The sequence below is a fragment of the Cheilinus undulatus genome, linkage group 9, assembly GCF_018320785.1.
Source record: "Cheilinus undulatus linkage group 9, ASM1832078v1, whole genome shotgun sequence".
Lineage (NCBI taxonomy): Eukaryota > Metazoa > Chordata > Actinopteri > Labriformes > Labridae > Cheilinus > Cheilinus undulatus.
This window is the reverse complement of record NC_054873.1, coordinates 25,249,089-25,262,748: the sequence shown is the minus strand read 5'-3', so window position 1 is coordinate 25,262,748 and position 13,660 is coordinate 25,249,089. Positions and strand designations below refer to the sequence as shown.

General features: G+C 41.0%; 1 protein-coding gene across 1 annotated transcript in view; it reads left to right on the top strand.

Moving 5' to 3' along the window:
- Nucleotides 1-12,197, top strand: part of vwf (von Willebrand factor) — a 29,869-nt gene extending 17,672 nt beyond the window's left edge. The window contains exons 30-53 of the mRNA XM_041795596.1: nt 43-147; nt 775-921; nt 1,021-1,164; nt 1,277-1,441; nt 1,609-1,655; nt 3,723-3,900; nt 4,027-4,268; nt 4,350-4,539; nt 4,636-4,977; nt 5,069-5,307; nt 5,454-5,556; nt 5,652-5,723; nt 6,267-6,371; nt 6,499-6,704; nt 7,934-8,083; nt 8,164-8,280; nt 8,436-8,616; nt 8,885-8,925; nt 9,020-9,136; nt 9,319-9,417; nt 11,180-11,308; nt 11,398-11,437; nt 11,524-11,621; nt 11,787-12,197. Of these exons, the coding sequence (XP_041651530.1) occupies nt 43-147; nt 775-921; nt 1,021-1,164; nt 1,277-1,441; nt 1,609-1,655; nt 3,723-3,900; nt 4,027-4,268; nt 4,350-4,539; nt 4,636-4,977; nt 5,069-5,307; nt 5,454-5,556; nt 5,652-5,723; nt 6,267-6,371; nt 6,499-6,704; nt 7,934-8,083; nt 8,164-8,280; nt 8,436-8,616; nt 8,885-8,925; nt 9,020-9,136; nt 9,319-9,417; nt 11,180-11,308; nt 11,398-11,437; nt 11,524-11,621; nt 11,787-11,972 (3,443 nt within the window). The 3' untranslated portion in view covers nt 11,973-12,197. The remainder of the gene's footprint in view (nt 1-42; nt 148-774; nt 922-1,020; nt 1,165-1,276; nt 1,442-1,608; nt 1,656-3,722; nt 3,901-4,026; nt 4,269-4,349; nt 4,540-4,635; nt 4,978-5,068; nt 5,308-5,453; nt 5,557-5,651; nt 5,724-6,266; nt 6,372-6,498; nt 6,705-7,933; nt 8,084-8,163; nt 8,281-8,435; nt 8,617-8,884; nt 8,926-9,019; nt 9,137-9,318; nt 9,418-11,179; nt 11,309-11,397; nt 11,438-11,523; nt 11,622-11,786) is intronic.
- Nucleotides 12,198-13,660: the final 1,463 nt, after the last annotated feature.

Here is a 13,660-nt window from a genome sequence, read left to right as displayed (position 1 = left end):
CAAAGAGTCCTATCCAGTATTTATGTATGTGTCTTTGAGCAGTGCCATGTAAGAAGCCGGTGGATGTGTTGTTCCTGGTGATGGCTGGAAAACAATTAGAGGACGTGAAGACGTTTATAAAAGCTTTCATCAACAATGCCGACATAGGTAGGAGACCCAGACCCATCATTTATTTATGTGTAGTACATGTATTGATTCACAGACTGCACTGAGAGCATTAAAACATTAATGACAAACAACAAAAGATGACATCTATTATACTGGACAGCTCATAAAAGCATTAAAATTAATCACTCAAATACATCATTCAAACATTGCATGATTAGGAGTGGGAACTTCAAGTACCAATTTAATTTAAAATAAAAAAGCAGAGACCTTAATCAAGGCTGAATTATCAGAGTTTATGAAGCAGCTGAACAAGCCGTGGTACAAAGGTTGTTGTCTTTTTTGTCCTTATTCTGTATACCTGTATCCTGAGGTTTATACTCAGACCATAGGGTCTTAATCCAAATGGATTCCAAATAACATCCACCTCAGGATGTTCTCCCCAGGATTTAAGCCCACACTTTGCTCCATCTGTCAGGCACAGCCGTAAGCTGGCCCAGGAGCCTCCCGCTGGGATGTGAAATCCGACCATTCTTAATACATTAACACCTACCACCAAGAGTAATTAAAGACATTAGTCCTTCTTTTGTGGGATTGTTAAATAAGTTGAAGTATAATATGGCATTATTTACCTTATATCGTGCTTTAAGTCCTTGTTCATATCTGCAGGATTGAATCGCACTCAGGTGGGTGTGGTTCAGTATGGAGACACAAACACAGCAGAATTCACCTGGAAAGATGATCAGAGCCAATCCCATCTACTGAAGCTGGTGGAGCGTTTGCAGATCAGGACCCCTGCTGCTGCCCCCGCACTGGGTACAAAAACAAATGCTACATGTGTGAATAGAAAAGATTAACTTTGAATTTTCTTTGGGATTAATAAAGTATATTTTCACCCATTGATCCATTTTGCAGGCTCTGCGCTTCGATTTGCTGTGCAGACTGCCGTGTCTCCGGTCAGTGGTGGACGGGTTGGTGTGGCTAAGGCAGTGGTGATGCTGGTGACTGACAAATCAGGGGATGATGTCCAGGAAGCAGCTAATGAAGCACTAGCAGCAGGTAATTTGAAAGCAGTAATCTTATAATAACTGATTCCAATACATCTACAATGTCGTAGTTTCTGTCCTCCATCCTCTTATGTAATTTCACTGACAAGAGCGTCCTCCCCTAGGTGTGTCAGTGTTTCCCATCGGAGTGGGGCCAAGCTACGACAGGGATGAGCTTGGCATGCTTGGTCGTCACAGCAGCCAAGACAACACTCTGCATTTGAACAGCATGGATCAGCTACGAATGTTGCTGACTTTGGACCGTGGTTACACGGAGAGAATCTGCAGAGGTGCTTACAGACACTGGAATATACACAAACAATGTGTACCTTTTTCATGTAAAATGATTCATTTAAACTAAAACATGTGGTTCCTTTTTATAGCTTACATATTTATTTAAAGAAATTTTACAAGGATTGTGATTAATGAAAATAACTTCTAATTGTTGTGGTTACAGCTGGGCCACCAGGACATTGTGTTGATGATAATGGAAACGAGAGAAAGGTTAGTAACATCTGCTGGCATTACAGTTTTCCTCCATTGTTTTGCCATTATTTTTAATTAATTTAATGTTAAAACATCTCAACATTCTAAGGACTGAGCAGCTATTTTTTATTTCCATGGGAGTTGAAAAGTAAAATTGAAGCTTTATTATAGTTTTCTATAATGTACAAAAAATAAGAGAATATGGATCTAAAACAATACTGCCCAACTTAAAGCAAATCTCTTCTAATAAAATGCAATGCAATGACATAATTTCTTTGTAATTTGGAAACTTTGGTTCAGTCCATTTCTACTTTTACCCCCACCCATTAAATATAAGTTCTCCCTTGTTCCTTAAAACACCTCTACAAGATGTAGCGGGGAAATCTTTAATTACAAAAGGAGATGACACTTTAAAGGGGACATAATATGGAAAAATCACTTTTCAGGCTTTTCTAACAAAAATATGTGCCCCCGGCCTGTCCACAATCACCTCAAGTACCAAAAAAATCCATTCCTTCACCCCTCTCTTTCTACACCTTTCAGAAAATATGTGCTAAAACTAGCCGTTGTTTTAGTTTTTTCCCCTCATGACCTCATGTGGGGAATCAAGGTCTTTACACACTGGGTCCGTTAATTCAGATGCATTTTTTTCAGATCCGTAATCCGTAATCGACCTTGCACATTGGGTCTGATGCGCTTTTATTTGCCTTCACTGTGAAAATTAATAGAAGGTGGCAAATTGTTTTGTACTGTCACTCCAATCCAACCAGACAGAGAGCCTCATACAGCATCTACTCATGCATCATAGCGCTGAGCCAAGTTGGAGAGATGGAGGAAAACTTTTTAATACTGTCTCTGTTGTGACAGAGTTAAAATTCACCCCCCGTAGAGTGGGAGCACAATAAGACCCTAGCTAATGAGATACATTTGGTGTTTTGAACCAGGCTGTAAACCAGTTTATTTCTAGTGTCAAAACTGGCTGTTCAACATGTGTCCAGATGGGACTTCCGGTGTTCCTGCAGCCAGCCTCAAGTGGACACTTGTGGTATAGCAATTTTTTGCACTTCCGCATTGGCTTCATTTTTCAGGACCAGAGGTTGCCACTTGGAAATTTCACATAAAATCGAGCCTGTTCCGTAAAAAAAAATGACGGACGAAAATTTCGGCATCAGAGTGCAAACTTGATTAGACCAACATGAGCTGGATTTTTTCATTTATCATGTGAAAAATTTGTACGAAAAAATGGAATCAGTGTGCAAAGGCCTGACCCAGGGTTCGGTTGGCCTCTCTACCTAGAAAAAAGTTCCCCCCTTCTCTCTTGATCTGATCAGGGGAACCACATCTATTAAGCCACATCCACTTCCTGAGATGGGCGGAGTCAGACAGCTCGGTAACATTTCAAGAAACAGCTGGTTCTGAGCAGGGCTGAAACAGAGGAGTTTTTAGACATACTAAAATCCTATACTGGAGTGTTTTTTAGTTACAAACTTTACATGCATCTTTGTCTTAAAAGGGTAAAATATGTCCCCCTTTAAGACAGTACAGAAATCCAAAATACAATGCTTTATTTCAAACACCAGTGTTTTGCGCGGCCCCTGTCAGATAAACAAATAACTAAATAAATAAGAAAACAGTTCTAGATTACAAAACGTGACAAAAAAGGGAGATAAATCACAAATAACCACAGGTAATCTGAGATTAATTGTGTTAAAATTGTTAATTGTTGGACAGCCTTTAAAATCTTGCATGTGATACTCTAGCAATGAAGGTAAAAGCTGCAAGGATTCTCAAGAATTAACTAATCATTTTCTTAACAACGAGCGATATACATGCAATTTATGTGAAGATTTGTATAGAATTGTGTTTACTCTTCTGCACACAAAACAATGAAACTTTGCTTGAATGAATAAGAAATTCTAATCCGTTGTGAACAACAAACTGTTCAGAGGTTTGAGCTCTGTGTTGAAAATGCTTTTCTCATTTCAGCGTTGAGCCAAAGGAAATCTCACAGCGGTACATTGACCTTTTATTTGAATTAAACTTGACTTGAAACAAATAGTTTATGTCTTTGTTCATTTTGTTCAGCCTGGTGAGTCATGGCTGCTGGAGGACGGCTGCCATTCTCTCCTGTGCCACCCCAGCGGGGCTGTGACTGTACAGAACCACAAAGTCAGCTGTGACAAACTGGAGCCGCCAGCCTGCAGAAACAACATTCCACCTGTCAGAGTGCAGGAGAAATGTGGCTGCCACTGGGAATGCCCGTGTATGTACATCAAGTAGACCAGACAATGAGGAACGTCCATGAGGCTTACATTGTTGGCTATTTATACTAGCTGTTAATAGATCATGTAACCCTTGAATGCCTGTGTGTTTGTGTGTGTATTCACAGGCATGTGTATGGGTAGCTCCACCAATCATGTGGTGAGGTTTGACGGCCTAGCTCTCAGGCTTGATGGGGAGGGTTTGTGCTCCTACACTCTTCTTACTGTCAGCAGAGGCATCAATGAAGGATCGGAGGTCAAGCTCCTCAGTGGACCCTGTCAGGGCTCACAGAATTACAATCAGGTCTGCATGAAAGCCATGGAGGTGATCCATGGGCCACATAAACTGCTGCTGAAGGATGATATGACGGTGAGCTGTTGTCCCCGACACAAATATGAATCACATTGTGTTTCTTACGAAGTAACTTATGAGATATGTGTGTTTGAGTAGGCAGTGATTGATCGGGAAGAGCTTGCACTGCCATGGCGGTTCGCTGGCCTGGAGCTGGTGCGTTACGGAGGAGTGATGCTGCAGCTTAAATCAGACCAAGGCTACGTTCTGACTTTCACACCTCAGAGCAATGAGTTTACCATCACACTGCTGAGCTCGACCACTGACAGCCACACTGCTGGCCTCTGTGGTAACATAAATGCACACATTTAAAAACCCAAAAAAGGTCAACATGTGTGCCTTTTTTGTCTCTGATTTCTGTTTTCTTTCTGCTTCCCTCCACCAGGAGCCTGTGAGGAGGAGAAATTTGATGTCCTGTCTTTACGTAATGGCAACACCACCCCTGACCAGCAGACCTTTATCTCAGAGTGGACCGTAGCTACAGATGGCGGTGTATGTCTGCCAAAGCGGAAGATTGTGTGTGGGTCTGGGGCCCCTATGGGATGTCAGGCCCTACGATCTGAGGTGTTTGAACAGTGCCATGCACACATCCCAGTCCAGGTGTTCCTTTCCAAGTGTGAAGAGCAGGCATGTGAGGACTCAGATGTGTGCGAGCTAATTTCTGCCTACGCTCGCCTCTGTAGACAGAGTGGTGTGTGTGTGGACTGGAGGAGCCCCCACCTCTGCCGTAAGTCAGTTTTTTTATGTGTTTATCTCTATATGCTTTTTTATGCTTTATTTCAAACACCAGTCCAGAGCCTAAACTTTGGTCCTTGCAGCTCTTCGTTGCCCCGACTCCATGGAGTATGAAGCATGTCGGACAGGATGTGTGGATGACTGTGGTAGCATACAGGCGTTGCCAGGCGACTGGTTGGTTGCCAGGGGTAACGGCTCATCTTGTATGGACACACCTACTGAGGGCTGTTTCTGTTCAGAAGGGTTGGTTTTGCATCACGGGCAGTGTGTTTCACCAGAAGCATGCAGAGAGTGTGTGGACCATCATGGGCACAAGTATACGGTGAGACTCATTAAAGGAAAAGAAAAACGACCAAATGTAACAAGGAATACCAACATTTAACCAAATTCTTGGATGGGACAGCTATAAAAGTGCTTTTGCCCTCCAAATACTACAATTAATGTTTATGTTTTTTTTTGTTTGCACAGTTCATGCAGAGCTGGGTACCAGATGAGAACCAATGTTTGATCTGCATGTGCTTAGATCAACAACACATTAACTGCACTGCCCGGCCATGCAATGATGTCAAAGGCAAGCACCTCCTCTGATCATGTTGATTCACATGGTTGAATTAGGCATTTTGATTTCACATTTTAATGAACAATGAAATGTCTCTTTGTGTGTAGCTCCAGTGTGTGGACCCTGTGAGGTCCTGAAGGAGAAGAAAGAGTCTAAATGCTGCCCAGAGTATGAGTGTGGTAGGTAAAAGCAAATATGCTTTTCTGGATTCAAAATGATGGAAGCTTTTACAAATCATGGCAGATGAAGGATTCTGTTCTTCTTCAATAAAAGGATTTTATATGTGAAAAATAGGGAACACGTAGGAGAGATTTCAGAAGGTTTGTGAAAATCACTCAGATAAACATCTATGAGTTAGATGCCTAAACACAGTATGTAGCTTTTCTCCCACTCAGTCTGGCTGCAGACCCGAGATCTTTTATGTCCAATCTCACAGACCACTCACCTGGGACACCATCTATTTCAGAATGAAAGTGCCATAATTTGACAGGACATAAGGCTATGTAGATGGATTAGCTTTAACAATGTTGCAGGAGCTAGGTGGTCGGAGGAACAGCGTTATAGGGGGAGCTTGGGCAACAAAAAGGATGTATAAGCCTATTATGGGAGAGAAAAAAAGTCATGTTAATGGATGAAATATCCTTAAAAAAGCCGTCTTGTTTTTATCAAATACCTGCATCACAGTGTGAATATCTTATCTGTCTCTATCTGTGGTTCCTCAGTGTGTGATCTGGTGAACTGTGACCTGCCTGAAGTGCCCCGCTGTGAGGATGGTCAGACTTTGGTCCTGAAAAACCCAGGGGAATGTCAGCCTGTACACGAATGTGGTATGACTTCTACTCATTCTCAGTGATGTTACATAACACCCAAAGAATCTCACATACACAGGTATGAAACTGAGCTGACAGCCATGTGAGCTCTAGCCACACACTTTAACTTCTTTCCTCTTTCCAGTCTGCAAAAAGGAAGAATGTGCTCATCAAGCTCCCCCCGCTTGCCCAGCCCACCGTCTTGCGTCAGTGAAAAAGACAAAATGCTGTGATGGATTTGAATGTGTATGTAACTGCAAAAACCTGACTCGCACCTGCCCGGCTGGGTTCATCACATCCTCAACTACAAATGACTGCGGCTGCACAGAAACCACCTGCTTGCCAGATGAGGTGAGCGTGACTTTTTGGATGCATCTTTTAATGAGGCAGTTTCCATGTGTGTTGTTTTGCTTCATCAGTTGTTTTAGATAATGGATACTGGCTAAAGACGGTCATAAGTATATCATATTCTGTTTCACTGCGCATTTTTATGTACAGTGCCTATAAAAAGTGTTCAACCCCTTCGATGTTTTACCCTTTAATTGATTGTATAAATCAATCATGGTTAATATAATTTGGCTTTTTGACAAAAATAAATGACAAAATAACCTCTTTAATTCCGAAGTGGAAAAAAATTGCTACCGAGTAATATTAATTAGATAAAAACATGTAATGTTAAATAAGTGACTGCATAAATATTAACCCCCTTCAAGTCAGCATTTAGGGGATGCACCTTGGGCTTCAATCACAGCACTTGGTCTGTGTGAATAGTAACATTTGCTGCAGAGCGTACGCTCCGGGTCATTGTCTTGCTGTAAAATGAATCTTTTGCCAAGCTGTAGTTTTCTTGCAGACTGAATAAGACTGTCCTTAGGATTTTTCTATATTTTTCTGCATTCATCTTGTCCGCTACCTTTACAAGCCTTCCAGGGCTGGCTGCCAAGAAGCATCCCCCACAGCATGATGCCGCCACCACCATGCTCCACAGTGGGGATGGTGTGTTTGTGGTGATGTGCAGTGTTTGGTGTCTGTGTCTTTCTTTTTTGATGGCCAAAAAGGACCATTTTGGTCTCAAGAACTTTTTTTACACATGACCATGGAGTCTCCCACATGCTTTTTTAGCACACTCTCATGGAAATTTGAGTTTTCTTCAGTGGTGGCTTTCTCTTTGCCACTCTCCCATAGAGCTTTGACTGGTGAAGAAACTAGGCAACAGTTGTTGTACGAAGAGTCTTTCCTGTCTCAGCTGCTGAAGCTTGTAACTCCTTCACAGTAGTTATAGGTGTCTTGGTAGTCTCTCTCATTAGTCACTTTCTTGCACGGTCACTCAGTTTGTGAGGGCAGCCTGATCTATATGCAGACATGAAACCTCTGTTATAAAGGATCTAGGATACATCTTAAGAACTGAACTTTGTCAATTAGACACATTTTTAAAGATATAAAACAAAATAATAAAATAGTAAAGAACATAACTTACTTTAGATACTTTAAATGAACTCTATGTATTCCGCCTTCTACTCCTTCTTCTGTCCCGTACCTGCCTTAAACATACACCTTCATTATAATGTCTGACTCTCCAGGTTTGCGTGGTTGGAGGCGTGGTTCACCCAGTGGGAAGTAACTGGGATGCAGGGTGTGAGAAGTGCAGTTGCACACAGCTCAAGGACAAAGACACATCTCTGCACATTGCCCAGTGTACTCCACCTGTTTGTGATCGAACCTGCCCTCGGGTGAGACAAACACATATACCATCCAAACACACAGATTTAATTTGTTTATATAAGCATTAATTTTTGTTTTCCATATTCAGGGCTCTACATACACTATGATAAAGGATGAATGCTGCGGGAAGTGCACACCCACCCAGTGTGTGGAGTCAGAAGGAGAGATGCGGGGAGACACACTGATTGGGGAAAAACTTAGACAAGTATGTGTGTAAATAAATCACACATCTAAATGATGTGGGTTATTAAATCTTAATTATGATTCCAGTTTTCTGGTTATTAAAGTGCTTTATAACAATGAATGATATTGGTGAAATTGTTTCTCTTCTCCTCCACCCTTCTCTGTGTCTGTGTTCAGGTGGGAGAGGTTTGGCGGTCTCCTGATGATAAATGTGTGCTACATCAGTGCTTGAAAGTGAAAGATCAGGTATTCATCTCTGAAAATAATGTCAGCTGTCCTGTCATGGACACCCCATCCTGCCCTCTAGGAACAGAGTTGCGCTGCGACAACCTGGATTGTTGCCCCCGCTGCCACTGTGGTAAACACACAAATACACAAAGAGCATTTAGCTTTGTAGCTTTATCAGTTTGGAGAAGGTATTTTAATTTTCTTTCTAAAATTCTTTTTTTTTCTATCCGTGACACCATTCCTCATAAACCAAATTGCAGTTACAGTGTTTGCCCAGCAGATGGCTCTCTCACATCATCCACCTATGTCCACATACATTCATCCTGACCTCTGAAAGCCAAGGGACTTATAGTATTCGCATAGTGGCACTAGAATAACTTGTGTTTTCCTCTTTGCAGCTCCAATGGATGCCTGTGTTTTCAACCACACTGTGATAGGAGTAAGTCAGTCAGCAGAGCAAGTGCCCCTCTTTCAAATGAGACTATTAGATGGGGGTTTTTGCTGCTACATCTTGATGTTGTGTGTTTCTTCAGGCAGGGGAGAATTTGATGGTGGATCTGTGTACACACTGTGACTGTAATGTGGAAGATGGTGCTGTGAGGAAATACAAACTGTCCTGCAGGAGAATGACCTGTCCTGTATGCCCAATGGTAACGTGTGTTCTGTCCCCATTATCATTTGTCACCTTCAGCATGATTAACCAAGAAATGTAAACCTCTATCATTTTCATCAAAGGATCCACTTGATTTCATGTCTGTGCTTTATTAAGGAGCTGTATGTCAGTTATCTTGTTATATAAACTTGTGTAATCTAACCCAATATAATGTTTTAGGGATACACCCTGCAGGAAGAGGAGGGAACTTGCTGTGGTCGGTGTATTGCAACAGCCTGCATCATGCAAAAGACAAATGGAGATGTGTTCAGTGTGGAGGTAGGTAGTTTTCAGGAGACAGAATTAAGTAATACTGTTGCACACTATCACATTATCCATCTAGGGGCTCAACTGTGGATATGATTATGAGTGGAACTTCCAGTCATATGTTAAGGCTCTGACTGAGCACTACATCTTCTTTACAGTTCAGGATATAAGGTCCTGTCCCATCTACGTGAAAAAATGCTATCGTCTTTTTTACAATGCAAATAAACTTCACACAAAAAGTATGGAAATGTGTGTTTGGTGGATTATTTTGTTGTTTTAACAATACATCTTGGCAGTAAATCTTACTCCCTTGGAAAGCCTGTTTATTTCCCTTTTAAATGGTTTCACATTTGTAAGGAACATGCATTTGTGGGATGAGCAGCAGAGCTGAGTATGTGGGTTGTGCCCATGAAAAATTTGTCAAATCTTCTCTGCCAGTGCAGAGCGGGGTTAATCAGAGACTACCTCCAGAATTTGGGAATGGAGAGGATGGAATGGCCTGCCAGCAGTCCTGACCTTAACCCCACTGCACACTTGTGGGATCAGCTTGGGCATGCTGTTCGTGCCAGAGTGACCAACACAACCTATTGGCTGACTACCAACAAATGCTGGTTGAAGAATGGGATGCCATCCCACAGCAGTATCTGACCAGGCTGGTGACCAGCATGAGGATGAGGTGTCAGGCTGTTAGGGTTGTTTATGGTTCTTCCACACGCTACTGAGGCTCCTGTTTGTTAAATGAATACATTGTTAAATTTCCAGTATCTTATTTCTTCAGACTAGATTCATACAGTCAACCAAACAAGAGTCAATTGCAGAATAAGCTGTTTGACACTTATAGAGAAGATCTGACAAAATTTTTCATGGGTGCAACCCACATACTCAGCTCTGCTGCTCATCCCACAAATGCATGTTCATTGCAAATGTAGCACCATGTAAAAGGGAAATAAACAGGCTCACCAACAGCATATATTTATTTCCAAGGATCATTGTTACAACAAAGAAATAATCTACCAAACATAAATGTCATTACTTTTTGTTGTAAGTTTACTTACACATAGCTAAAGCTAGCTGAATATACTTGTATATGGTACATGAAGCTGCACAGTGGTGCAGGGGTTAGTGCTGTTGCCTCACAGCAAGAAGGTCCCTGGTTTGCTTCCCGGTCAGTGCCTTTCTGTGTGGAGTTTGCATGTTCTCCTCGTCCCTGCATGGGTTCTCTCAGGGTACTCCGACTTATAACAGGGTTAGGGTCATATAACATGTCTACAAAGCATCTTATTAACCAAAATATGTATAATGAACTGAATAACAAACTCACATCTTCTCATGGATGCATACAATATTCATTCCTTGTGGAATAACTAGCTAAGAGAAATGTGAGCAGGAGTAAAGGACCCCAGTCCTTGCTGAGTCGTCCATGCTAATGCCTGTTCATTCTCCTAATACTTATCCTAACACTGCACTACACTACAGTACACTACACTACACTATACTATACTATACTATACGATACTATACTATACTTTACTATACTATACTGTACTATACTATAATTTACTATACTATACTATACTGTACTATTGCTTATGCTATATTTTACTACATCATACTACATTGTTATTTTTATACTCAATTAAACTACTACTCAAAAGGGACATTACTTAACAAAGGATTTATTGAAAAATATGTTTTTTTTAATTTTTTTATAGAAAAATTGTAAGCTGCAGGTTTACATATTATCCTTTTTATTTGTATGCCTATCTTTTGTAAGGTGAACACCACTGCCGAGGATGGTTGCAACCAATACCACTGTAGTATAAACAGTAAAGGAGCTCTGGTAATGCTGACCAAATCAACCGCCTGCCCTCCATTTAACCGCCAAGCTTGCCTGGATCAAGGGGTATGCCTGCTACTTAATCTGTCTAAAAGTATTCACACACCTTTATCTCTGTATCGACCCATTTTTTAATCTCTCTGTCCCATTTTTAGGGGAAAGTCGGCCAGATTGGAACAACCTGCTGTGAGATGTGTAAGTAAAGCCCTGCCCTTTATAAGATATGTGAAATATTTCAAAAATGAAGACTCTGAATTAAATAAGAGCGTGCATGTGTGAAGGTACGGAGCCAGAATGTCGAAGGACCATGGGAATGCTTAAAACCGTCAAGGTGGATGACTGCCAATCAGAGCATCAAATAGAACTGCAGTACTGTGAGGTAGGACTATAAATACACACCCACACACAAACACATATCTAAGGATGATTAATACTTTATTCCACCTAGGATTAGCCCACAAACTTCAATGAAATCACAACCTTGTCACTCACTTTTACACCCTTGTGTGTCCCCTGTGGTGTCGTCCATCTGTCTGTCTGTCAGGGCAAATGTCGCAGTAAGTCCATGTACTCCCTGGAGAGATCTGCTGTGGAGCAGGAGTGTGTGTGTTGTGCTGCCGTGGAGACGGAGCCTCTCAGCGTTCCCGTTCTGTGTGCCAACGGTACCCGAAGTCACCACACTGTCCTGTCTGTCACAGCATGTGACTGTTTATCCAAACATTGCACCTAAAGAGAGCGAGACTGGGAGAGAGAGAGAGAGAGAGAGAGAGAGAGAGAGAGTCTATGAATGATGGTATGTGCGTATACAAGTGACATGTGCTCATATAGAATAATGGCACGCATAACAATAAAAACAACCAAGTTCTGTAAGTTAACCTTTTTCTGTTGTCTTTTGCTGTAGAGTTTATATTCATCCTGAAGTGCATGAATTTCATTAAAATAAACATTTTCTTTGAAGATACTGAGTTTTAAAGTGATATCTTTCTTTTTAAAACACAAAACACATGATCAGTTTGAACATCAAATCTAAGTGACAGAACAAATATGTGCTAAATTCAGTTACTTCATTTCATGCTCCACTAAATGTTGCAGTGGATTTGGTATGTTGTAGTTTTACTGTGTTATGCATTAGTATTCATTCAGTATTCTAATTTTGAAGCAGTATAAAAAACATCAGTGAGGGTTTGAGCTGTCACTTGAGCTGCCATGGCAAAAAACCAAAGAAATCTATTTAGACTTGAGAAAAAGAATTGTTGATGCCCTCAAAGCAGGAGAATGAGTTATCACAGCGTTTCCAAGTGTCAGGAGCTGGAGTCAGAAGTACCATCAAGAAATTCAGAGAACCACACAGAAAAAGTCTGGCAGAGATAGGAAGAGAAAGATTTCAAGGACTCTGGAAAGAAACCCCACTACACAACTTCAATCTCAGCATTTGATTAAAATAAACATAGTCAAAGACATCAGACATTGCAGAAGACCTGAATTAATCTGTGACTGTTAAATGTTAGCGGAAAAGCCAATGTAGCTGACACTTTACAAAGACTTGCTAGATCATGATTTTTACTGTTAACATCTCATGTGTATTACTACTGTAGTAAAGCTTAAACCCCAACTTTAAATGGAAATTTAGCTATTTTAAAACAAAATTGTTGTCAAACATCAAGAATTAAAGTCTTACATTTTTTCCTCTCTGTCCTTGCACTGACATGAACAAGGAAAAATGAAAGAGGGAGATGATAAGGTATTAGGAGCATCTGACTGAAAGTTTTTCTTTATTTTCTGTCACTTTTCCTCACTCAACAGAACTTCTTAGCTTCCTTTAGAAAGTGAAGATAGTTGTGCATTAATGATATTTATATCTGTGTTGATAATGTTTGAGCTGAGCTGACCACTGAAGCAATGACCGAACTGATGGTGGAGGAAACTAAGAAGTTTCTGAGAGAGCAACAACTTTATCAGTGTGCTTCAAGTGAAGGAACTCATAGGTAGCATGCCAAAATAGTGTCAATATAAAGCAATCTGCTGATGAAAAATTGATGAATAACACTAACAATGTACATTAAACAGCACACATTTACCTCAATGTTGTCTTTTGGCTCAGTTTTTCTTCTAATTGTGAAATGTCATGGTGAAAGTGGTCCTATTTCTATAGCTGTACAGCTTTTCTTCTGTACTGGAACTCCTGCTGGTCCCCCTTTAAAGAGGCCACACTGTCAAGCATCTCATCTAGCTTATATAATGTATTTATTGCTGATCCATCAACATTCTCCTTGCATTTTGGTTGCTGACAAAAACCACAAAAAGATGTCAGTGGCCCACACGAAATGTTGCCATGGCTGAAAGAGCTGCTCTCCTTCCAATATCTCATGGTACTGCATCTGTTCAAGTCTTCAAGCAAAGAGAAACACAGGGGTTTAC